We start from the raw sequence: 23,962 nt of genomic DNA, 5'->3' as shown, positions 1-23,962 counted from the left end.
ACAGTAGCTCATGGCACCAACTCAGATAACAACAATGAATAACCAAACAAACTTCATTGATTAGTAGTAAGTTGTGCAAAAAAAACTTTCTAGGTTGGAAAACACTGACAAATATAGATTGGTCAACAGTGCCAAATATTTTCCATTGAATCGTGCCAGTGGTATATTAAATTGTCTCAACAATACATTTAGTAGTGATATAAAAAGATAATAACTTGGCATCCACACGCAAATACATGAACCATCAATCAAAGGGACCTACATGCAAAATGGATTGTAGGCACTACAAATCTTGCATGTCCAACTACCAAAACACCATCTACCATCAGGTCCAGATACTAGCATCAGTTGAAATCAGAACTCCCCAGTCTCAGTAATACCAACATTTTTTTGTTACGCATTCTGACATGTTGGTCATCAAGCCCGCGGGTGCTGCAACACTTCTTGTTTTCTTCTTCTTCTTGCAAACCTTCCTCCCTAACTGCTTCAATTTCTCCCTTATTATCTCATTCCTTGTCTTGTAGCGATTCATCCTTTGAACACCACGCCTAATTTTCACTCAAACTAGCACTAGATCCTGCTGCACCATACAAGTTCCGATGGATTCACAATCTGTTTCGGTAGCAGCATACTCACAACTACTTCCATTAACATTAGCAACTCGGTTGCCTGAAACAATTAGTTGTAAAGGTTAGCCTCATTTTTTTTCAAAGAATAACTAATTATGGAATCTCCAAATCAAGAAGTCTTTTCTTACATGGTACTGGCTTTGAAATTCTTGCATTATTTTCCCATATTTATCCTCCTCCTTTGTACCAAATCCATCCTCCCAAGAATATATATATTATAAAACTTTTGTGCTTCACTCACGCAATCAAAAGTCATTCCAGGTGTATTTACCCTTTCTATTTGAAGAATTGTGTAGCGCCCTCTCGATTGCACCCATTAAGCTTTGGGGGCACCCTTTAGGTGCCTTGAGGCAGCCTCTTACTGAAAAAGGAAGGGAACTAGATATAGATACAACTCATTTTGATCAAGCTTTGTTGTCACCCATGGGCTATATGTAATGATCAGGTGCATCTTTTAGTCATGTGCATCTCTTGTTAGAACATGGTAGAATATTTATCATAAACAATAGTTTTCCCAATGTCTATTCTACAACCAAACAACAAAAACAGGGGGCCATCATTAGCAAGCCAGATGGCACAAATTCTGTTTCACAAAGCTGAATTCCACTAATTAAGTAGGCACCAAAAAAATGGTCAGCAGGTGCATACCCTTTAGGCCATGGCTGAGCTACAGTTTCTGTACTGATCATTGTGCGTTGGGCAGAATCATTCCCTTCGTGTTCAATTTCTAAGACAAACTGCACTGATTCATTCTGGTTGCCAGCAGCCTCCTCTCCTGTCGAAAGTCCTATGGACTTTCTGCCACCATCTCCCACGCTTATCAATGAACAAGTCATCAATGCAAAGGAAAAAACAATCAGTTGTTCAGTATCAATAATAATGGTCAAAGGCATGCAATGTTCCAAATGGCTGTCTATTCCCATCAGGAAATGCTTACCAAATGGAGGAAGATTCAGCTTCCACAGATGAGTTATGTTCCACAGGGTAACTTTCAACATCCAAACAACTCCTGAATATCCATTGGAGGTCTAATCCTTCTTCTACGCTGCTACTACCATTTTTTTCATTCAACTCATCAGCTGCAGTGTTCAACACTCCACTGCCGGCTCTCATTACCATATATATCCTGGAATGTCATTCCTGCACCTGATTTGCTTGTGAACAAACAAGAAATGTAGACAGAAAAATACTCGTAAAAACAAACAGTGGATGCAGTGCAAGATGGTTCGGAACCTAGTTTCGGAAATCGATTAGGAATAGAACAGACCCATTTGATTCCCCATGCCTCCATGGTTGAAGTGTGATTGGAGCATGAATGGTAGCAGCTATGAACGGGCCGTTGCTGGTTCAATCGAAACAAATCCCGGCCCGTTGCTGGTTCTAGAAGTTGAAGGGCAGATTGAGATTGTGTGGCCGGGAAATCAACCAAAAGTAAACTGAACCGGGGAGTAGAAAACAAGATCGAGGCTAGTACATGTACCGTCGATTGAAATACGCTGAACCAGCTCTTTCCGATGGCTCCGTTCCTCTTTTCCAACCGCCATTGGGGCTCCTCACCAACTTCCGGAAAATCCGGATCTAAGAAGAGGAGGAAGACTCCATTGTTGAGCTTGTGGAGAAGAATGCCTGCTCGTCAAGGCGCTATGGCCAGACCTGGGAGGAGAATACGAGGAGAGGAGTGGGTCCCAACAAATTTGCCTTGCTCGGTGCCTGGGAAAGCATTGCAGTGGGCAGGCAGACGATGGGCGGCCCATCCTGGTGGCACCAACTTCGGGGGAGAATCTGGCAGCATGAATTTTGAAGCTGCATCCACGGTGGTGAACGTACCTGCCCGGGCCGGCACAGGTGGAGAAACCACACTCGTTGCGAGGAGGCCGCCGCCGGCGCCACTGCTCGCCGGAGCCCTGCGCCGCGCCCGGGAGTTGATGGTTCATCCCCTTCCCTCCCACCCCTTCGTCCAGGACCCCCCTTCTCTGGCGACGACAGCAACTCGCGTGGCACCGGCCATGGCCACGGAGCCCAGGAGGCGGCATCTGTGCAGCTCTTCTCCGATCCGTAGCAGTTGTGCGGTTCTTCACAAAGTGTCAGGCAGGCAAATCAAAGCCGACACAAGGAGAACTCAATGGCAGTGGCGGCGGCGACGATGGCGGCACGCACATCTCGAAGCTTGCTGGCCCCCTGCCCCGGGGCATCTCTTCCCCAGGGCAGCACACGGTTTCGCCCAGAACGGAGCCCGAGAGCTCCGGCGAGGTTTCCGGGGTCCTTGACGGCCGGCGGGCGCTTGCCGATGAGCCCGAGTGACGCCGCGCCGCGCTCCCGCGTCCGCCTGACGGGGACGACCGAGCCGCTGACCGCGGTCCACGCCCGATCTCGGCCGTTCGTGTTAGATCCAACGGACGGAAGGGCCCCCAAGGGTGGACGGTGTTTCAAATACCGTCCACCCCCTGGACGCTGTTCCGCTCGCCGTCCGCCCCCCATCTTCACGCCGGAGCTCCGCGGCGCTCCAGGAGGCCAGGACCGCCCCTCCGACAGTTCTGATGGCCGTCGCTTGCCTCGCTCTCCCCCAATCTATGGACGACGAGCCTGCCTGACATTGACTACGGTCGATCAGGAAGAAGCAGCCAAACAGGCAAGCTTGGATCAGAACAGTTTTCAAGCTCTGAATTTTTTACCAATGTTGTGTTAAAGCTTATTCCACTATTCATTCAACTGTTTGTTTAACTTTGAAATGATCGATCGAAGCAATCAGGCAACGTAAACTGGTACAGACAGAATCTGCACAAGGTTTTCTTAGTAGGATCCCAAGGGACCTGTAATACTAATTGGGTAGCTTGACAACTTTGGAAGCGTTCGTTCGCTTGATCCTTTCATGCTTTCCTGGTGGTTCATGCTTTTTTTTTAATAAAACTGGTTCATGTTATTCAATTGGGGAAGTTTGGATTTAAATTTTTAGTGAAGCTTCAGTCAAATTTATTTTTTTTTCTTTTGATTTGGCGTCCTTTTGGTAGCTTTTTTAGTGTGTGGTTGAAGTTGTGCTGCCTGTTGTGGTTGAAGTTCTTTTGCAGGACGGTATCAGTACATGCATGTGGACGTGTAGTGTTTGGGCTGTCTCCTATCAATATAATAGCAGCAAGATTAATACGAACCACTCAGTTCAGATTACAACACAAGAAACTGGACATAAAAATTCAGTTTTGTCCTGTAATTCAGTTTTGGAAATTGAGATCTCACTAACAGTGCTACTCTTTGGATCAGGGTAATCCTCTCGGACAGAAAGCTTCCTGATCTTTGACAGGAAGAGTAGCATTTCAGGATGCATGCTTGACAGTTGCTTCTTCACCGCATCAACTTTCTCGCTCTTTAAGGGTAAGATGATGGTGGTTGTAGGTAGGATTTTGGAGCATCCATATATGGCTTCAATGTCTGAAAGGCTAGGTGCTGATTCCACCCATTCAGGGACAATGTATCCAATGTTGCATTCAGCGCATGGCTTCTCATTGAACTTGATCTGATAGCCGTTACTGAATATATGCGGCTCACTTGATATCAAGAAAACACTCTTGAACCCAATCCCTGAATCAAAAGGAAAAAGTTATAACTCATAGTGAGGAAGAAAAAGAGAGGCAGTGTGTGTTAACTCCTAGAAATGAATTGGGTGCGGTGGGTCAACAGATATTGACAGAATACTAAAAAGATTTTGACAGCTCAAACATGTTTGGGTATTTATCTGTGAATCTGTATTGATATGCATGGATTAACTTTCCCATTTAAGCTAGCTCACTGGCAGGGTGTAGCATTCTGCAGTTCCACAAGGCTGAAGACGCTTTACTCTGAAAAGAGCACCCACCTGCACTTCTGATGCTTGCTTACAAATAAAAAAAACAAAAGATTCAAAATTTCCAAGCCACGTTGTTGCTTTGGAGTAACAGATCAAAGGCGCTAGCAAAGACTGGAAATTTGGTAAAGCTGCTGCCCTGTTCAATTACATCTTCCAGCGCACTGGCAAAACGATCAGCAGGGATTTTCCTATTTTTCTAAAAAAAAAAAGCAAAACGATCAAAAGCTCGTTTATTTCGACTCTTTTTATTTTTGCCCCAAGATCGGTTATTTTTCTATCTGTACCGGGTTGTCTGCCACCAGTTCTTGGTCGATAAACTTCTGAGCTTGGCTTGTCCATGTTTTAAGCACATTACTGCTGCATTCATACAAGTGGCCTTGTTACTGATCTCCAGCTCGACCTCTTTCCACTCGGTAACATTCGCCACACAGATTCAGGATTTCAGGTAATGGTAGCGCAGCAGATAGCCATCTCTGTGCTTTGCCCGGCAGCATGTGTCACAGGTTGTGGAAGCCTGAAACCAACTCAACTATCAGGTTCTTCCAGTTGCGACTTTGCGATCAGACTATCGGACAGGTTGCGTTGCCCCGTTCTGAACGGATGCGTCTTCTGCTACTGCATGATCCGTCCATGATGCCAGAGGAACAGGTCACCGGACACCAAGCCTGAAACCACAAATACCGTCCACCCCCCGTCCACCTGGCCGTCGCGGCCCCGTCCACCCCCGCACGCCGGAGCTCCGCCACGCGCCGCGGGGACTCGATTGCTGCCGTCCCCTTCGTCTAGGTTCCCTCCTCCCCCACTGCCCCACAGCCCGCGACGCCACCGGCTCGCATCAGCGAGCAAGAAACAAACGGAGCCCAGGCCAGGCCGCTGTTCAGCAGCGCCGCGCGCCGACTCGCCTCGGCCTCGCCGGACGGAACCCCGGGAGGCGAGGCGGCCGCGGCAGGCGCTCGGCACCACGCCCGGCCCGGCCGCGCGCGCAGGGAGAGACGAGCGGCGCGACTTGCTGCGGAGGCCGCCCCAGGAGGCGGCGGCGGCGACACGCCAGGCGCCACGCACCTCTCCAAGTCGAAGCTTGCCCGGCCGCCGGGCCGTCCTCTCCTCAGGCCAGCAGACGCCTTCGCCCAGAACGGATCACGAGAGCTCCGGCGAGGTTCCCGGGGTCCTTCACGGCCGCCGGGCGCTCGCCGACGAGCCCGAGCGACGCCGCGCCGCGCTCTCGCGCCCGCCTGACGGGGACGACCGAGTCGCTGACCGGAGTCAACGCTCGATCCGGAACACTCGTGTTCGATCCAACGGCGCTCAGGCACCCAGGGGTGAAATACCGTCCACCCCTGGACGTCGTCCGCCTCCGCTGCCCGCCGGAGCTCCGTGGCGCCCCCAGGACCGCCGCCCCTTCCGTCCAGGTCCCCCCCACCCTCCCGTGACAGTGTGAAGACAACAGCTCGGATCGCGCTGGCGGCCATGGCCACGGGCAGCAGGCAAGGAGCAAGGAGTGGAGCTCATGCCGGCGTTCAGCAGCGGCAGCAGACGGAGCGGCCAGGACGGAGGCGGCCGCAGCAGGCGCTCGGCGCCGTGCACGGCCCCGCGCGCGGCGGCGCAATAATTGTCGGCGACTTGCCACTGCCGTCGCGCTCTGTCGCGGCACGGCTTCCGGCGAGCACGGCAACGAGAGTCCAATCAATCCTTCAGCAACCGTGCGCGGCCGCGCGCGGCGGCGGCCTCCGCTGCTCAACAACAAGCATGCTGTTTTGCATCCGCGGCGAAGACGGCGGCGTGCCGCGCACATCCCCAAGCATGCCTAGATGGCATGGGATTTTTGTTTTCAATCTATGGGTAAATTAAACCAGTAACTGTTTTCAATCTGTATTTTTTGTTTTACAGTTGAGGCATAGATGCCTAGCTACTGGATTTCCCATTCTAGTATTGGTTTGAGAGAGATGGCATGGGATTTCACGAACTGCATATTGCCCATGTAGGGTGTTATTGGATCATGTTCGCTTTGGCCAATTTGTGGTGTCGGTAGTTCTGCACTTCTGTTGCGTTTGCCGGACAGTGGATGCGTAGTGTCACGACGACTGTCCTATCAATCCTTCAGCAACAAAATGACTATATATGATAGGCACAGAGTTGAGATTACAGTAGCAACACAATGGATACAGTAGCCATTCGATTCAGGTTAACAGCAGGATCGGAGGAAATTTGTTATACAAGATTCCAAAATGTGCAAGTTGTTTATACAAGAGTGTGGTGTGGATACACAATGCTGCAGCAGCCTGCTGACCGATCTGTGATCTTTTTTGCGTTCCATTTGCAGATAATTTCTGGCCTCGGTCTCTCCCCACCGCAGCCTGGAACCAAAAAGATTGCAGCCTACAGTTCGATGCTGCAACTGCAGTGCATGGTAGATCCCAAGTCTGAACCTGCAAGAAACAATCCGGAGTCTTTTTTTTTTCCGAACAATATCGGGGGAGATCCCCACCTACTATTAACTTAATCGGTTTAGGTTACAAAAATACTCCCGGCATTCCAGGAGGGAGGTACATGAGAGGGTTTAGAAGAAGTAGCGGGGGAGTTACATGGGAGAAGCAGAGACACAGTGATTGAGGCACACTTTCCATTGTTGGACAGATGGTGAGACTTTCCAGTATCTACTCATCCAAGCATCCATATCTCTGTCGACACGAGTGAGCACATCAAGTGAGCCGGAGTCGTTTTGGTCGAAAACCACGGTGTTCCTGCATTTCCATAGATGCCAAAGGATCAGGAGGACGATATCAAGGCGGACGGCATCGGGAAGGGGGACGTTGACACCAATGTCCCATGGACGTCGCACGATAGCATCCGGCACCGAGATGCCAAGGCGAGCCCAAACCCCACGCGCCCTGTGGCATCCGGAGAAGATATGAGCATCCGTCTCCAGCACACCCGGATAGTGAGCGCACCAAGATTCATCCAAGGAACGTATATTCCTGTGGTGGAGGTAAGAGCGAGTGTTAAGGCGCCCCCGGCTCAGCAGCCAGGCGAAAAACTTGATTTTTGTGGGGAGTCTGGTTGTCCAGAGCAGCGTCGCGTCAGAAGGAAGAGCCTCCCCGTGCATGGAACGGTAGGCGCCGCGTGAGCTGAAGGGCTCCTGATCAGACGAGTGAAGGAAGCGTGAGTCAGGGTAACCAGCAAGTTAGACTTGTTCCAGGCAGCTCAAGAGGATGGCTGCCTCACTGCTAGCAGCGTTCGTCAGCCTGGGCCGCAGGTGCGTTTGGAAGCCGGTGTCCAAAGTAGCACGGACAGTGAGATCACGGATTAGGACGTGCGAGTACAAGGCGGGGAATGCCTCTTGAAGCGGGGCGTTAAAGAGCCATCGATTGTGCCAGAAGGATGTGTGTACGCCATCGCCGACGCGCACCCGTGTCAGGTGCTGATAGCGTTGCACTTCACTCGAGATAAGATTCCCAAGGTAGGAGTCACTAGACAATCCCCAGCCAAGATCCGAATGAGAGATGAACCATTGTTTCCAGGGAAGCGGTTCAGGATCGTGAAGCTTGTGGACGAATTTAAGAAGAAGGCAGTGGTTCATTTCCTCAAGGCTTTTTACACCAAGGCCGCCTAGCTCTCTGGGCTGGCACACATCATCCCACGCTACCAGACAGCTAGAGCCGTGGCAATGTTCTTCACCGGTCCAAAGAAAGGCGCGTCGCTTGGCGTCCAGAAGCTCCCTGACGTTCCTTGGCAGCAGAATGGAGGACATGTAGTAAATCGGCAAGCTGCCGAGCACTAAGTTCACCAGAACAATACGGCCGCCAGTGCTCAAGAGATGTGCCTTCCAACCAGCAAGGTACCGGTCAAAGGAGTCCAGGAGGTAGTCAGCAAACCTGAGTTTGTGGGGGGATAGAGGGAGTCCAAGGTAGGTTTGCGGGAAGGAGGAGACGGAGCAACCCAGGGTCTCGGCCATCTCTGATGCGACGGCATCGTCGACGTTCATTGGGACGAAAGTGGATTTGTGAAAGTTGATTGTCAAGCTAGTGGCAGCGGAGAAATCATCGAGAATGCGTTTAAGGGTCACCATAGACGCGACATCGCCTTTCGAAAGAATCAGAGTGTCGTCGGCGTACTGGAGGACAGGGCACGGTAGGGTCGGATCAATTGGGTGTTGGACATCGCCACGCGCAGCAGCACGGCGGATGAGACGCCGCAGAACATCCGCAACGATGATAAAGAGGTACGGGGATAGAGGATCGCCCTGACGGAGTCCGCGCCGACAGTTGATCCAGCGCCCAGGAACCCCGTTCAGCATGACAACGGTTTTGCCAGTGGTTAGGACCTGGGAAACCCAGCTTCTCCAGCGATCGTCGAAACCCCGGGCACCCAGAATCAGATCAAGGCTCTCCCACTCAACGGAATCGAAGGCTTTCTTGAAATCGAGTTTGAGCACAGCAGTTCTGGTTTTGCGCTTGTGGCAACAGCTCAAATGGTCAGCGGCATACACAAAATTTTCCGCGATACTCCTCCCATGAATGAACCCAATTTGGTCGGCGTCAATGATAAGGGGAATCATCGGTTTGAGCCGGTTGACCATCACTTTGGTGAAGAGCTTCATGGGACAGTTCTGAAGAGAGATGGGACGAAAAGCGTCCGCAGTGCGCGCACCGGTCTTCTTAGGGAATAATACAAGTAAGGCATGATTGAGCGCGTCGAGGTCAAGGCGCATACTATGAAAGTCATCGAATAGTAGGAGAATGTCCTCCCGGAGCAGTGACCAGAAATGTTTGTAAAAGGAGGGGCCGAAGCCATCCGGACCAGGGCTCGCGTGCATGTCCATTGCGAAGAGGGCGGCGGTGATCTCGTTCGCAGAAAAGAGGGCAGAGAGGTCATAGGAGGCAAGATCAAGGGAGGGGTAAAGATCAGCAAGAGCGAAGTTCCAGGAGGTGCCCCTAGAGCGTCCCAGCAAATCCAAGTAGAAATTGTGAAGGATAGTGTGCTTGGCGCTATGCGTTGTGGCCACAATCCTGTCCCCCTCTAGGACAGCGATGTTGTTGCGCCGGCGTCTGCCGGACGCCGCGGCGTGGAAGAAGCGCGAGTTCTCATCCCACTCCATGGCAACACGAGTGTGGAAGCGCTGGCGCCAGCGCGCAAGTTTCTCCGCGTGAATGTCATGCAGGCCTTGAGTCGCCAAGTAGCGCAGGTTTCGCTCGTCGGGGTGTAGCACACGGTGTTCCTCAAGGAGATCAATGGCGTTGATCAGGATACGCGTGTCGTGCGCCCGTTGATCAATCGGGACGAGGTGCTTTGCTCAGGAACGGCAGGCTCCACGGCAGTGCTTAAGTTTTTGCATGAAAGCCTTGTTTCTGCCTCCGTTCGCAGGCGTCATCAGCACACCCCGGATCATCGAGCTGAAGTTGTGATTCAAGAGCCAGGAGTTCTCAAAGCGGAAGCAAGTGCTACGTGGGATTTTTGTGCTGGCAGTGAGGAAGAGTGGAACATGATCAGAGCAAAAGCGAGTCAAGGAGGAGAGGAGAGTTTTGGGAAAGATATCATCACATTCCACATTGACAAAGCATCTGTCCAGCCGCACGAGAGTGGGCTCCTCACGCTTATTACTCCAGGTGTAAGCTCTGTCCGACAGCGGGATCTCGATGAGACAAAGCGAGTTGATGAGGTCGTTGAAACCATTTGCTTCCGCAGCGTTGAAGTGGTCATTGTTCTTGTCCACCGGAGTGCGAGTGAGGTTGAAGTCACCCATAACGATCCATGGTCCACGAATGTTAGCGGCAACGGCAGCAAGTTCAGAGAAGAAGCTCTGCTTATCTTCGTGGCGGGCAGGGGCATAAATGTTGGTAAAAGTGAATTCGGTCGTGTCTTGGGCAAGGCGGAAGCAGGTGGTGAGCGTGTACTGTTCGCTAGCCGAGGTGGTCATTGTGCAGAGGTTGTCATCCCAGGCGGTTAGAATTCCGCCGGACGCCCCAATGGAGTCACGTGTAACACAGTTGCGAAGCCAGCTAGGGAGGAAGGAGGTCGGCCGGAGTGCCGACAGAGACTAGAGCTTGGTTTCCTGGAGCGCAGCGATGACCGGCCGTGCCGAGATAAGCTCCGCTAGTACATCGTCGCGACGGGCAGCCTGTCCAAGTCCGCTAACGTTCCACGAGCAAAAGGAGAGATTCCTATTCATGGAACACAGAACGCACCAGGTAAAGGATGTGCAGGCAGGGCGCACAGCGGCACCGCGAAACCGAGCAGGGAACACAACAAGAAGCACGAAACAGGACAGGGTTCACAGCACAAACATGAGGCAAACAAGTTACATCGGCCGCCATCAAGCCGAGACCCCAACCACACAGAACGAATCACCGAGCGCTCACGACGTGGCGCCGGGAGGCCGAGCAAAGCATCAAGCCAAGGACTCACACTCTCAACCACAAGAGGAGGAGCAGCCCGGGCATGAAGAACAGGATCATGCCGGGCGGCGGTGTCTGAACCACTACTACAGCTGCAATGCAAATGCAAAGCCAGCGTCATTGTTCTACAATATAATCAGAGCATCACACAGCATACTAAGGGAGTATTAGCACAGACAGAAGCGAAGGAAGCAAGATTTACAACAACACAACACAGCCGCCATCACAACAAGCGTGCAGATTGCCCTGCTCTACATTATTGCAGATGCACACACGGAGAGAAGAAGAGAGCTCGCCGCCGGCCACTGCATGAACACATACATGCCAGTGCCTAGCTCGCGGCCTCTAGAGCGGGCGCGAAGAAGTAGATGTCATCGAGCCGGTCGTTGGTCGGCGAGTTGCCGCCGTAGACCAGCAGCCCTCGCCGGCCGTCCTTCTCCCCCGCCGCGAACGCGCACCACCCGCGAGGCCCCGGGTGGTGCTCGGCCCCGGCCCCGGCGGCGCCGTCGTCCAGGCGCGTCCACGCGCCGGTCCCCGTGTCCAGCGCGAACGCCTCGGCCGAGAACTTGCCGGCGCCGAGGTGGCCCAGGTCGCTGGGGTCCACCTCGCCGCCGAACACGACGACGCTCGCCCCGATCCCGGCGGCGCAGAACACGCTGCGGGGGCTCGGCTTGTCGCCGGCGGTCTCCACCGCCGACCACCGCCCGGTCGCCGGGTCGTAGCAGTGCACGTCGTCGAGCTCCTCCCCGCCGAAGCCGTACACCACCCACAGCTTCCCGCCGGAGACGGCCAGCCCGGCCCCGCCGCGCGGGCGGCACGCCGCCTCCCCCGGCGGCGGCAGCCGCTCCCACCGCCCGGCGGCCACGTCGTACCCCCACAGGTCGTTCAGGCGGCCGGCGGCGCCGCACCCGCCGAAGACGTACACCCGGCCGGCGGCGTCGTCGGCCGCCATGGAGTGGTAGCTCCGGTGCGGCGGGCCGTCGGCGCCGGAGGAGAGGAGGGCCCACGCGCCCGCCGCCGTGTCGAAGGAGTAGAGCTCGTTGAGCTCCTTGTGCTCCTGGTCGCGCCCGCCGAACATGTACACCGTGCCGCCGACGGCCGCCATGGTCACGCCGACGCGCGGCGGCGGCACGTCGCCCGTGGCGGCGACCGGCGACCAGGTCTGGGTCTGGAGGTCGAAGGCGTACATGGTGTTGTCCACCGGCACGCGCGGGGTGAGCTCGCCGCCGAACGCGTAGGCCGTGTCGCCGACGAGGGTGATGGCGTGGGAGCTCCTTGCTCCTGGCCCGGTCCCCTTCTGCTCCAGCTGCGGGTGGGGTGATTAGCAAGTGAATTTTAGGATAACTGAGAAATGAAATAGTAACAAGTTGATCTACAATGCCAAATTTGATAGAAATCTATAGCATGGACTTTAGCATGGATTAGCTGCTGAAAACTGACCAAAACAAAACAGCTCTAAGCCGTTGTAAACATGCATATTATCCTGTTGACTTCCGTCAGGCAGACTAGACAGCTAGCCATAAATCTATAAGGTAGATCGGCTGACAGTGAACGCTACAACTAGGAATTCGGTCCTAAATCCAAGCAAATCTATAGATTGTGCCAATTTACACTTGAACTTTTGGTCCAACGTCATCTGAAATTGCTGTTACAGCAATAGTCAGGACGCAGCCGTTGACTTGAGCAGAAGTTCCCCATCACAGGACTTTCCTGTCAGCCAGCGTTGGCATCAACAAGATCCACCCATTCGAGAATCAATTTCTGACTTTCTGCGGTTCTGCCATCAACCGATCACAACTCACTTTCAAACCGACTAATACACTCCACTACTAAAATGATCTTGCATCAAGGAACAAATCTCTCCCCTGAACTTTCCCCAAATCAAAACCAAGCCTAAATCCGATTCCGACTTTAGAAAAGTCTTAAAGGGCAAGCCGAAAAATAATTTGCAGATGGTTGCCACTAAGAATAAGAATTTAAGCAAGGAATGAGAAGAATTGATGAAGCTTCAAGAGTAGGGAAAGGGGAGGCACTCACCTTTACCCAGGTGCCAGCAGCCATTGCCACCCACAGCGCGGAGTCGTCCGCTTCCTCTGCTTTTGCTGGGCTGCTGCTCTGGTTCGTGTGCTTGGTCTGACAAGGTGTTTATTGGCTTGGAGTCACTATCACTTGAGAGGGGTTGGGCATGGTGGCAGCATCATCAAATGTTGGACCAATCTAACCACTGCCTTTGGGAAACAATCGCAATTTTTTTCTAATGTTTTGAACAAAGCATTTGGTATTTTGTGGGGCAGGTGTCCACTGGAGAGGCATCATTTGCGTCACATGTACAGTTAGCCTTGGGGCAGATTAAAGCCTGCAACACTGCAAACTTTTAAAGCTTCTAGACACCAGCTAGTCAACTCTTGACAGAATTCTAGGTCATGAAGAAACTGTGATGAACTTGAACGAATAGAAAAGAAAGAAAGGGGGAAAAACTCACCAGTAGAGTCAGAACCCAATGGTTCACAACAAATCACAAGGAAGCCACCTGGAGCCCGCCTTTTGCCACAATTGTAAAGTTCAGCAAAGAAAAGCTGCTCCTTGGAACCCTCCTTGCTGGACCTTGCAGTGAAGTTAACATGCGTGTACAAAGGCCTGACTCAGGCATCATGGCCACAGGCATCACATCCAGCAGCTCAAACTTGATCTGCCGGGCACAAGAAGTTAAGCAGGTCATGACATGCAAATTACCAATTCAAAGTAGATAATGTGTTATTCTACTTTTTTTTTAGAAAAAAAGGACTGAACAGAATGAGAAGCACACCTTTCTCCTTTTGTTGTAGTGCTCCAAGGCTCCCTTTGCAAATCTCTTGGACTTCTCAAGAATTACACTTGGAGGTGCGTGAAACCTGTACTTGCGTGTGTGAGTGATTTTGCTGCACCAACAACAACAGTATCAAACTGAAACACCGTACAAAAGTGGTAGATAAATATTAAACAGGGTTAGTAAAACCAGTATCTAACAAACATCAACATTAGTTAGAGAAATATGGAAAGTATTTACAAAAAATAAATTAAATTAATATTCGGTCTCACTTTTTGGTACTTGTATCTAGGTACTTCCTACCTTGAACATCGGCACGATTCTATCAGATGAACCACTTTCAATCATTGTAAAAATTCTCATATAAACACATAACTTGCCCATGTAAACTAGTAATCAGATAGTAAAAGTTGCATAAGATATGTTTATATATGATATCCATGGTGCACTTACTCAAAAAAAATGAAAAATGTCGATATAAGTTTAAAGCTGGCATTTTGATGCGGCCGTGATGTGTGAAAAGATGTACTCGAAAATTGCAGATGGTTACCGAGCAGGCGCCGGTGGCGGCGGAACGGGGAGGTAGCTTCTGGCCAGGTTCATGGCGCAGCGGCGCTCGAATGGGTCCGAGCTGCTGCTGCTGCTCGACTCCAGGAGGGCGCGGACTCCGGGAGGGAGCGGTCGACTAGGATTCTCTCCTTCCGGCTGCTGCTGCTGCAGCTCCTCCTCCTCCATGACCGTACCCTCTCCAACAAGAAACAGATTCGATTCGTTGCTCGACGAACTGGAAGGAATCCGTGCAAGTTCGTCGATTTCTACTCGCGTTGCAGATAGATTGTGCAGAGGATTTGATTTCCGTGTTGGGGAAGGAGACGACGGAGATGGAGCGGGCAGGCTGCCAATCGGAAGCCCGTGATGAAGAGTCCTGCTCCGCGCCGATCAAGAAACGAAACAAAACCAGTCCCTGATCCGATCCGCGAAAATAAAAGCAGACTTTTTCTTTTTGAAAATTAATAAAGCAGACTTGAAAAAGGAAACCCGCTCGATCGTGCCGGCCTCCTCATGAGTGTCTTGATCAAGATGCATGTCTTGCGACCTCTGCTGGCAGCTGCATCTGAAGTGGATAAAGGGCACCGTTTAGTTGGTTAGTAGTAGCATTTGAAGTATTGGGCTATGAATCACCGATACTTCACTAACCCAGCCGTACCCGTATCCGATGCTTGCATATCTAATACTTCGATACTTGGATACTCCGATACTCTCTCTATACTACCACTATGTCGTTTTTCAAACTCACGTATCGCCGTACCCGTATCGCGTATCAGTGACACATAGGTATTGGGCTGCAGTAGTATATATGCACGCATGGTGCCTTCTTCTTTAGTGATCTGTTAATTTCTTGAGCATTTGTACGCCTTCCAGATAAATGGAGCAGGAACCTTGCAGATATGGAGTGCTTTGTAATCTGTGGCTTCTATGTTTGTCTTGTCAGATTGCTCAAGCCTATGGAGTGCCTTTTAATCCGTTTCTTGGTTAGAAGCTCAATAGCTCATGGTATTGCTAAACTCTCCTGGCAGCAGTTTTTGTGTCGGATCCTGATTGGAGGGGCCGGCTGTAGCTCTTTTCGTTGGCGTTCGAGCTCTGGGCTCCTTATTGGGCCGATTGCAAAGCTTAACAGGATAGCACGGCGTCTCTCTGATTGTGATTATGAGACATGGAGTACTTGCGGAGCACTATTAACTATTAGTACCACATCGCCTGGCCAGAGCCGCGTGGTTGACGAGGAGGATACAAAAGGAGGGGCACCCCGACTTGGCAACTCATACCTTTCTCGGCCTTTTGGCTAAGATCAAGTGTAGTATCTGTTCTTATCAGTTTAATATCTGATATGTGGGACACGTGCCCACAATGATATTAAATTTATTTTTTATGGGGGAGGATCCGCTATGATAGCTTGCTATCTGGGTCCTCGTGTGTCGCTCTAGTGTTGCACTACTGCTTGAGCCAGGCACACCCCAACCAAATCAAGATTTAAAATTTTTTTAGATAGATGTATTTTGATAAATAATTAAATTCCTTATTAATTAATGAAACCAGTATCTACCAAGCATTAGCATTAGTTAGAAAAATAAAAAAGCACATGTCCGTGTAAACTAGTAATCAGATAGTAAATATCCATGATGCACTCAAGGTGCCTTGCTTAATGCTTACTCAAAGTTATGGCAGTGATATGCATGACCTTAAAGTTTAAAACTGGGATTTTGTAAGATTTATTTGGTCATAAGAGTATAGTGCAGACCACTTTTAACAGTCGCTACTTGCCTTAAGCCCTTAATAGTACTGATTAGAGGGATATCCATAATTGTGTTGAAGTGAGTACAGCGATTATCCACGCATAAGTAAATAATTTCAGATGAAAATAGCCTTGCAAAGTGGACAAGGAGGGGCTCAGTTAAAGATGTTATGGCAATTATATATGGACAACTTTGCATGCGGTAGGGTACTAGGGTGTGGGAATATTATGATCAAATCAGATGTCCTAACTATAAAGTGCATGATGAGACAAAAACTACAAAGAAGTACAATACTTCGCCGTTATCGTCTCAACTATTGCACGAATCACAACTAGTTTTCTTGCCACAAGGCATTGTTACTACTACAAGCTATCGGCACTAATAAAACTCAATTTTCACATGTTACTGGCAAAGCTTTTCAAATGGTTATTATACAAACATAGAGTAACTGTATATGCAAACAGTACACATCAACATATATAGATAAATAGACAGATAGATAGATAGATAGATAGATAGAGAAGCTTATGTGGTGTTGTGTGCTAAACTCTTCTGCCATCAGTTTTTTTTGTGTGTCGGATTCTTATTGGAGGGGCCTCTAGGCCTTTTCGTTAGCGTTCGAGCTCTGAGCTCCTTAATGGGCCGACTGCAAAGCTAACAGGATAACGCGGCCCGGTTGGGATTACGTCCCTCTGATTGTGAGTACTTGCGGAGCATTATTAGTCCCACATCGCTAGGCCAGAGCCGCGAGGCAGACGAGGATACAAAAAAGGGTACTGCTTGGCAACTCATACCTTTCTCGGCCTTTTGGCTAAGCCTAAGGTCGCTAGCTAGGTTGGTTGAGGGTGTCCGGTGGCACCCCGCGGCCGGGTTTGATTCCCATATGGAGCGAATTTTCGGTCCGTGGGATAAAAAAATTTTCTCGCTGTGCTCGCCGTAAGGTTTGGTCCTCTTGGGCAGTGGCGGAGCTCGATTAAAATTTTAGGTGGGCCACACTCGCGCAACAAACATTACTAGTATATAAAAAATTGCATATGTATACCTGATTTTATAGAAAAGCATTGAAATAACATGAATATTTTAGTCAAATCCTATTACGAGAAAAATACCACCGTTCTTTACCCCCCTTGCATGTGCTTGTTATGCAGAAGTTTAACTGATGCGAATGCATCAACCACGGATTAAATTGCAACCGGCTGTAAATCTTGTTCCACAGCATAGCATTCTATCTTAGTATCTTAAAAACACTCTAAACTCTAGTAATTTTCTGAGACAGCAGCTGCTGTAAATTTTTCAAGAAAAAGAAAAGCAGCAGGCACTGCTATGGTGTCTACTGGGCCATCTGCATGCTCACTTAGCCAAGCCCAGAAGCCGCGGCCCAAATACCTGTTCGCCTTTCTTCAACCTCTCGACGCTATGCTGATGAACTAACAGACCCAGCGGCCGCAGCTCCACTGCTATGGCCACAGCATAGCATGGGGAAGAGCGGGAGAAGGATTTTGCTGCCGCCCGGTAGCTGGGGCAACTGCCCCACCTTGCCGTATGGAGCGCTCTGCCTCTGCTCTCGGGCATGAGCCAGGGTTCGGGGGTTTTTCCGCGGCCGGGAGAAGCCGTAGTCGCTTCCTCTTAATGAAAAACGGTGGGGTCCGTTCACCCCCCGGCCGCGTTTTTCCTCGGCCTTTTGGCTAAGATCAAGTGTAGTATCTGTTCTTATCAGTTTAATATTTGATATGTCGGACACGTGCCCACAATGATATTAAATTTATTTTTTGTGGGGAAGGATCCGCTATGATAGCTTGCTATCTGGATCATCGTGTGTCGCTCTAGCATTGCACTACTGCTTGAGCCTGGCACACCCCAACCAAATCAAGATTTAAAATTTCTCTAGATGTATTTTTATAGATTGGATATGATAGGAATAGGAATAGGAATGTATGATATATGTTTGAACTAGTTATCATGTATGGGGTTAGCGTTAGACGAGAATGGCCTTGTATGCGTGCTGAAAATTCAGATCCATCCAGGAGAACTATGATTGATAGTATTCTTCAATAACCGACCCACCACCACAGCGACAGAATGATAGCAATTTCACAAATATCTAGATTAGAAAATGCAAAACATCTTTTAACACCAGCAACAGAAGATGCAACCTCCTTTCACAAAAAGAGAAAAAGAAAAACAGAAGATGCAACCTGTGAGGCTTGAACGGATTATAAAATCTCATCTTAATCACCATGTCGCCAATCAACAACCACTAAGATAAATGTACTTGAAATCGATACAAACAGTGATCACTGGCAGAGAAATTTGGGATAAGTATGCAACTCAACGACCTTTGAGACAAGTCAATAACAGGAAGTAAAACTTGCTTTGCTTGCAAGATAGGAGCTCAATTAGGATTGTACAACAGGTCCTCCAACCTTCACAGCCAAATGAGTTTCTCTTGTTGGACTTCAACAAACTACAATAGAGGCCTTGCAGCGGTATGAAAAACTATGAGTAATCATACAGGGAGATGCTTTTGTCATCTGACACGCTGGCCAGCCGGCCTGCCCGGACTCCAGCTCCACCAGGCGGTCGGAAGGCAACGGCCCAGACCTGGTCAGAGTGGTTGCTCATTGTCTGCACCGAACTCTTCATGTTGATGTCCCAGAGCCGGACTGTGCGGTCACTGGATCCCGTTGCCACCGCCAAGCCGTCGGGGCTCACGTCGATGCTCAGCACCCAGCTCGCGTGGCCTGACATGGCCCCGATGAGGGCCTTCTCCTTGGCATCATAGATGTGGATGTGGCGGTCGTCACAGGCCGTGAAGAGCACATGGGGGTCTACAGGGGGGAATACCATGGACCGCACCGGCATGTGGTGCCCCTCAAGGTGGTGGAGGAACTTCATGCGGATTGCGTCGTACACAGCGATGGTGCCGTCCATGGAACCACAGGCCAAGAGCTTTCCATCAGGGCTCCAGGCAACTGAAAGGACAAACTTGCCACTGCCTGTCTTGTCAGGGCGAGCTCCCTCAGGACGTGGGATGGCAAGGCTGGTAATTGGCTGCCACTTCTCTGTGTCCCAGAGCTTTACTGACCCACTACCACCACCAGCTGCAGCCAGAGCATTACCCTGACAAAGAAAGGATACGGTTAGCCTATCTCAATAGCAATTGAGTTGAAGAAAAAACAACCAATTTGAACAACTGGAAGCGTCAGGAAAGCAGGATAATTCTATTAAAAAAGAAATCCTAGGTACAACAAGCCTGAAACAAATAAGGTTTTAGACAAAGAAAATATGGTAACTAAAACTGGCTAACTATGCTGATTGAGATAGTGCAGGACAGAAAAGCTGAATGATCAGCCTACACAAATCAACCGTGTAAAGATCAAATACTATACATTGACCATGCAAACTGGAACCAGGTTAGATTCAATTGGACATGGACATGTCTGTCAATATGCAGCGATGGCAAGCATACTGAGTATGGGGAAACTCAGCCTCAATTTCAAGTTCCAACAAGTTTTAGACAATGATTCAATTAAAGATATTATGCCACAGGATCAATTATGGTCCAGAATAAAGCTAGGTGAACCACATGAAGAAGACATTGTTTGACCCAGTGTTCTAAAAAACGTTTTTAAACGTCGTTTAATCTTGATTAAACGCTGAACGGTGGCCAAGCATTGCGTTTAATCACAGTGTCGTTTAATCACAGTGTCGTTTAATCACAACACACGTTTAATCATGTTCAATCTACGTCTAATCACAAAAAACTCTAAACCATAGGCAAGCGTTCGCCTAGCGTCTAGCGTTTTTTAGAACCTTGGTTTGACCGAATTAATAACAGCTTTACTACTTCGGCAAATCACTTTCTCAAGCTCTTGCATACTATCCACATATGACAAGAAGTAGATTTATTTCATACAAATACAAGTTTCAAGTACTAGGGAAAAGGCTTTCTTAAGTATAATTAAGGCTTTGAGAAAGTCCAAAAGCAAAACATGAACTCCTAAATTAAATTCACCCCCACAACTACTGGACTTTCAACAGACTGAATGTACTGACAGTATGTAAAATAGTAAGGTCTGCTTTATTCAAACAGAAGTATCATGAAAATCACAACTATTATAAGAATTTACGCACATGAGTCAGGAAGAAGTCCGTATAGCTTTGCAACCATGTGCAAAACTAGTTATTGAACTGAATGATTCACAACAACAGCCATATTCTACTGAAGCTATAGGCCTATAAGAATGTCGAATCAGCAGTAAGCAATAAGCATAGGTGATCATAAAAACCTAATGAGGGTATCAATTGGCCCAGTGCCACAAATTTATTTGGACAACGAGAAGCAACAATGAGGTGAAGGGTTAAGCTGGCATGCCTCAATGTTGATGAAGCAACAAAACAATTAACTGGACAGACTTGCCTTCCACTTCCAAATGTACCAACCAGGCAACCACAGACCTCACTTATGCAAAAACATCGATGGCGGATTGGAAAACCTCCATGTGTAATATTTTATTTTTCTGTAACTATGCAAAATCCTAGTTGTTCTCATTCCAAGGCTATATTTTTACTGTTGCATTTTCACTGAATCCAACAGAAATGACTAAGCCATCAGAGGAATACTCATAATCTTTTATTCCACCATGAGTAAAATCGCAGATACGCAGTGGATCATACAACTCAGAAAATCTATATCAGAATTTTCAAAAAAGAAATGTAAACCAGGACAGCACGCTATGCTTCAAATAACTAGACTATCCATATGCAGTAATTTGTTTTCCCTAAACTATGCAAAATACTAGTAGTAATCTATCCAAGGCCATATTTTTATCATGGCATTCTACACAGCAACCTAAGAAAGCGACCAGGCCATCCGATGAATTATCAATATCTTCAATCTTCCCTTTCTAGTACTAGTACTAGTACTTCTAGTACTAGTACTAGTACTTCTAGTACTAGTACTAGTAGTACTAGTACTAATAATTAGCAAACAACATCTAAACTTCATAGAAGTCATACACACTAAATCCAACGCAGGGCAGCATTTTGGCACTCTAAAAATAACTAGAACTACCGCACATCTCACCAAAATCTCACACATTTGGCACATTCCCCATCGAACCTTCTAGCATTATTGCAGCGAAAATCGCAAGAAAGCAGCCTTTTTTTTTGCCTTGAAAATCCCGAGTCCTGACTAAGGGGTTGGGCCAGCCGCGCTCACCTTGGGGTGGAACTGGACGCCCCAGACCTCGGACGGCGGCGCCTCGAGCGTGGCGACGGAGGCCCCCGAGTCGACGTCGAAGACGCGGACGAAGCTGTCGAGAGACACGGCGGCGGCGAGCGCGCCCGCGGGGTGGGTGGCGAGGGAGACGACCCCGAGCGCGTGGCCCCTCGTGGGGGGGCCCGCGGCGGCGAGGTCGTCGGGGCGCCAGGCGCGGATGGTCTCGTCGAGCGCGCCCGTCAGGAGCACCGCCGTGGGGCGGTGGTCGGCGGCGGGCGCCCACGCCGCCGCCCAGATGGATTCCTCGTGGGCGCCGTCCACCGACTTGAGCCCCGCGAGCTTCATCGCCCGAACTTGACCGGCACCTCGTCGGCGAGGGGAGGGAGGACGGCGGGGGAAACCCTAGATTGGCGGCGCGCGCGGTCTGGTTGGGGGACGTCCCTGGTTGGGTAGGGGAGGAGAGGAAGAGGAGGGCTTTGTGGGTTTTAGAGAGTTTTTCATGAAGCAATTTTTTTTTGATAGATACTGCAAACCAGAATTAGACCTTGTTATTATCCTTCCGATTCCGAACTAATAGTATCAATTAGCAGATAGCTAATTGATAATAATTTAGCTAGCTAACCATTACTTAGGTGTGTTTGGATCCATCCATCAGCTAATTTTTATTCTCTTAATATGAATGGATCATGTTACCCTTATATTTTTTAGTGCTGGTAGTGGATCAGGGTAAAAAAAAAAGGACTTTACACATAATTAGCTAATTTTAGCTGGGTTCAATCAGCTACTGAAATACTATAGTAAAAATTATCTGAGAGAATAATTAACTACTTCATTGGCTGATCTGTTTGGATCTCTAATAGTTAATTATTAGCTAGAGGATCCAAATTAGAACCTTATTCGCTGATCTTTATAGTTAACTCTTCTAAAACGTCGATCAGGTAGTGCTTATAAATACAGTAGTTTCTAAAATTTAGATAATTAAAAATTACCATGGATTTCCACTCCTAGATGAATATGATGCCAATAAATTAATAAGACTTCACCTCGGTCGAATAATCTATTGTTTAGATAGGAAACACAATTACTACTGTTGATCTTGTATGGTGGTAGGTTCGAATTTTGCGCGGTATATGTCAGTGACTGTGTGACACGATGAACAAAAACATGCTTCTCCGGTGCGCACGCCGCAGGCCATCCCCAACTTGGTGGTGCGACTGTGCGCTCCATTGTTTGGTCTTGGAACGAATGCAAGCCTTCGTTGATAGATTCAAGTTCTTTTTTTTTTCCTTCTCTGAGCTTGCAGTTTGAGGGTTGCAGACAAATTTTTAGTTTCCAAAAAAATTTGTATAGTATCTATCATATCGAATCTTCGGACATATGCATGGAGTATTAAATGTAGTTGAAAAAAATAACTCATTACACAGTTTAACTATAAACGACGAGGCGAATCTTTTAAGCTTAATTAGTCTATAATTGGATATTAATTGTCAAATAACAACGAAAGTGCTACAGTACCAAAACCCAAAAAAATTCGCGAACTAAACAAGGCTTTAGTTGACCAGCAGAATGAACTCTTTCAGCAGGTAAGCTTTTTATCCAAACGGTCCTTAAATTTCTTTCCAATTTGTAAACATCTCATCCCTCCGTGCTACAATGTGCCATCGATTGTAATAGAAAAAAAAAATGTTGTTCTTTCTAAGGCGGAAATTGTGAATTAAATAAAGGCATTAAATGAAGCTTTTTTATTTATTTGTATAAACAAATTACTATACACCTGCACATTGGTAAACTGTTCCAACAGGCCTTTGCCCTCATCCAGGTATAACTAAAAGGTAATGATTGCTTTGACAAATTTATCTAACATTTACAAGCACTAGTAAAATGCACGTGCGACACGCATGTGTTTAACATAGTACTATATAAATCACAATGTGACAAAAAAGATCATATGGTTTTAATAACATATTATACTGCATAGGAGTAATGTACATTCGAAACAAATAGATCATGAGCATGGACGATGTAGATGTTACGTTGCTGCTGGTCCCAAGGACTATTAACTGCGTTGAGCTGTGACGAGCAGTGATCTAGCGTTTGCATCCCCGTCCCATCTGGCACGAAACAAATAATAAGTATAAGAAACTACATTGAATATTTATATTTAATATTTAAAAATTTAAATGATGAGAAAATTACTTACCCGGAGTCTGATGCATCTCCAAAGCTGTGTGGCCCATTTTCTTACAATAATACTCTCTTGATTTTGCATGCCTTCTTTCCTTTTCTTCTTCAGTAAGATCTGCATATATTTTTTCCTTGATGAACCTTATGCCATGTCTTTGACCGAAGGTGAAACAATATAACCAACATCCTACGGATGTGGTTTGAGTAAAAAAAAACTATGCAAGAAACTTCAAAACCACCTGACGATGCAGGTCGTTGCCTTGAATAATTGTAGTTTCGATGAAGCCAATCTTGTGGATCACCGTCGGTCGCACCGGACATTAAATCTACACGAATATTACAAACTTTTTAAAAGGGTCTGAACATGAAACATTTGCACCCGAATGTACTCTTACCATCCCCACCAAATGATGGTACATCAGTTGGGGCAGTACATGGATCAAGAAATTATGGAAAAAAAATGAAAATTAGTACATTGCATAAATCCTCACATGTGAGCTGGCATAATGTCAGAATATTATACCTTGTCTTATAACAGGTACGCATGAGCCGGAACCGTGATTATCTGCTACAACAGTCCCACCTGTTCAGAGCATCA

General features: G+C 48.4%; 2 protein-coding genes, 2 long non-coding RNA genes and 2 other non-coding genes across 10 annotated transcripts; 2 read left to right on the top strand and 4 right to left on the bottom strand.

Moving 5' to 3' along the window:
• Positions 1 to 114: 114 nt before the first annotated feature.
• Positions 115 to 2,919, bottom strand: LOC120645186. 5 transcript variants are annotated; one of them, XR_005664170.1, is made up of 6 exons: positions 2,457 to 2,919; positions 2,110 to 2,282; positions 1,567 to 2,009; positions 1,278 to 1,445; positions 758 to 990; positions 115 to 669 (listed from the first exon to the last, which is right to left on the bottom strand). It is a non-coding gene; the product is annotated as an uncharacterized LOC120645186 (long non-coding RNA). The 5 variants fall into 5 exon arrangements; XR_005664173.1 differs by lacking the exon at positions 2,457 to 2,919 and having other exon boundaries at positions 1,567 to 1,769; positions 1,897 to 2,009; positions 2,110 to 2,381; XR_005664172.1 differs by lacking the exon at positions 2,457 to 2,919 and having other exon boundaries at positions 758 to 1,155; positions 2,110 to 2,390.
• Positions 2,920 to 10,714: 7,795 nt separating this feature from the next.
• On the bottom strand, positions 10,715 to 13,101 carry LOC120645184 (nitrile-specifier protein 5-like). The gene is made up of 2 exons (XM_039921961.1): positions 12,897 to 13,101; positions 10,715 to 12,165 (listed from the first exon to the last, which is right to left on the bottom strand). The coding sequence occupies exons 1-2, from the start codon at positions 12,918 to 12,920 to the stop codon at positions 11,191 to 11,193; spliced, it is 999 nt and encodes a 332-aa protein (XP_039777895.1). The 5' UTR covers positions 12,921 to 13,101; the 3' UTR covers positions 10,715 to 11,190.
• A 2,386-nt stretch (positions 13,102 to 15,487) lies between these two features.
• On the top strand, positions 15,488 to 15,684 carry LOC120646603. The gene has a single exon (XR_005664504.1). It is a non-coding gene; the product is annotated as a U2 spliceosomal RNA (small nuclear RNA).
• A 1,940-nt stretch (positions 15,685 to 17,624) lies between these two features.
• Positions 17,625 to 17,820, top strand: LOC120646614. Its single transcript, XR_005664515.1, has one exon. It is a non-coding gene; the product is annotated as a U2 spliceosomal RNA (small nuclear RNA).
• A 349-nt stretch (positions 17,821 to 18,169) lies between these two features.
• Positions 18,170 to 21,661, bottom strand: LOC120645183 (WD repeat-containing protein VIP3-like). The gene is made up of 2 exons (XM_039921960.1): positions 21,181 to 21,661; positions 18,170 to 19,079 (listed from the first exon to the last, which is right to left on the bottom strand). Exons 1-2 carry the CDS (start codon positions 21,523 to 21,525, stop codon positions 18,456 to 18,458), a joined length of 969 nt encoding a protein of 322 aa, XP_039777894.1. The 5' UTR covers positions 21,526 to 21,661; the 3' UTR covers positions 18,170 to 18,455.
• A 1,411-nt stretch (positions 21,662 to 23,072) lies between these two features.
• LOC120646404 lies at positions 23,073 to 23,692 on the bottom strand. The gene is made up of 3 exons (XR_005664419.1): positions 23,604 to 23,692; positions 23,381 to 23,479; positions 23,073 to 23,291 (listed from the first exon to the last, which is right to left on the bottom strand). It is a non-coding gene; the product is annotated as an uncharacterized LOC120646404 (long non-coding RNA).
• Between the last annotated feature and the right edge of the window lie 270 nt (positions 23,693 to 23,962).

The sequence above is a fragment of the Panicum virgatum genome, chromosome 8K (assembly GCF_016808335.1).
Source record: "Panicum virgatum strain AP13 chromosome 8K, P.virgatum_v5, whole genome shotgun sequence".
NCBI classification, from domain to species: Eukaryota; Viridiplantae; Streptophyta; class Magnoliopsida; order Poales; family Poaceae; genus Panicum; species Panicum virgatum.
Note: the sequence above shows the minus strand (reverse complement) of the source record. Positions and strands in the feature narration are given on the sequence as shown.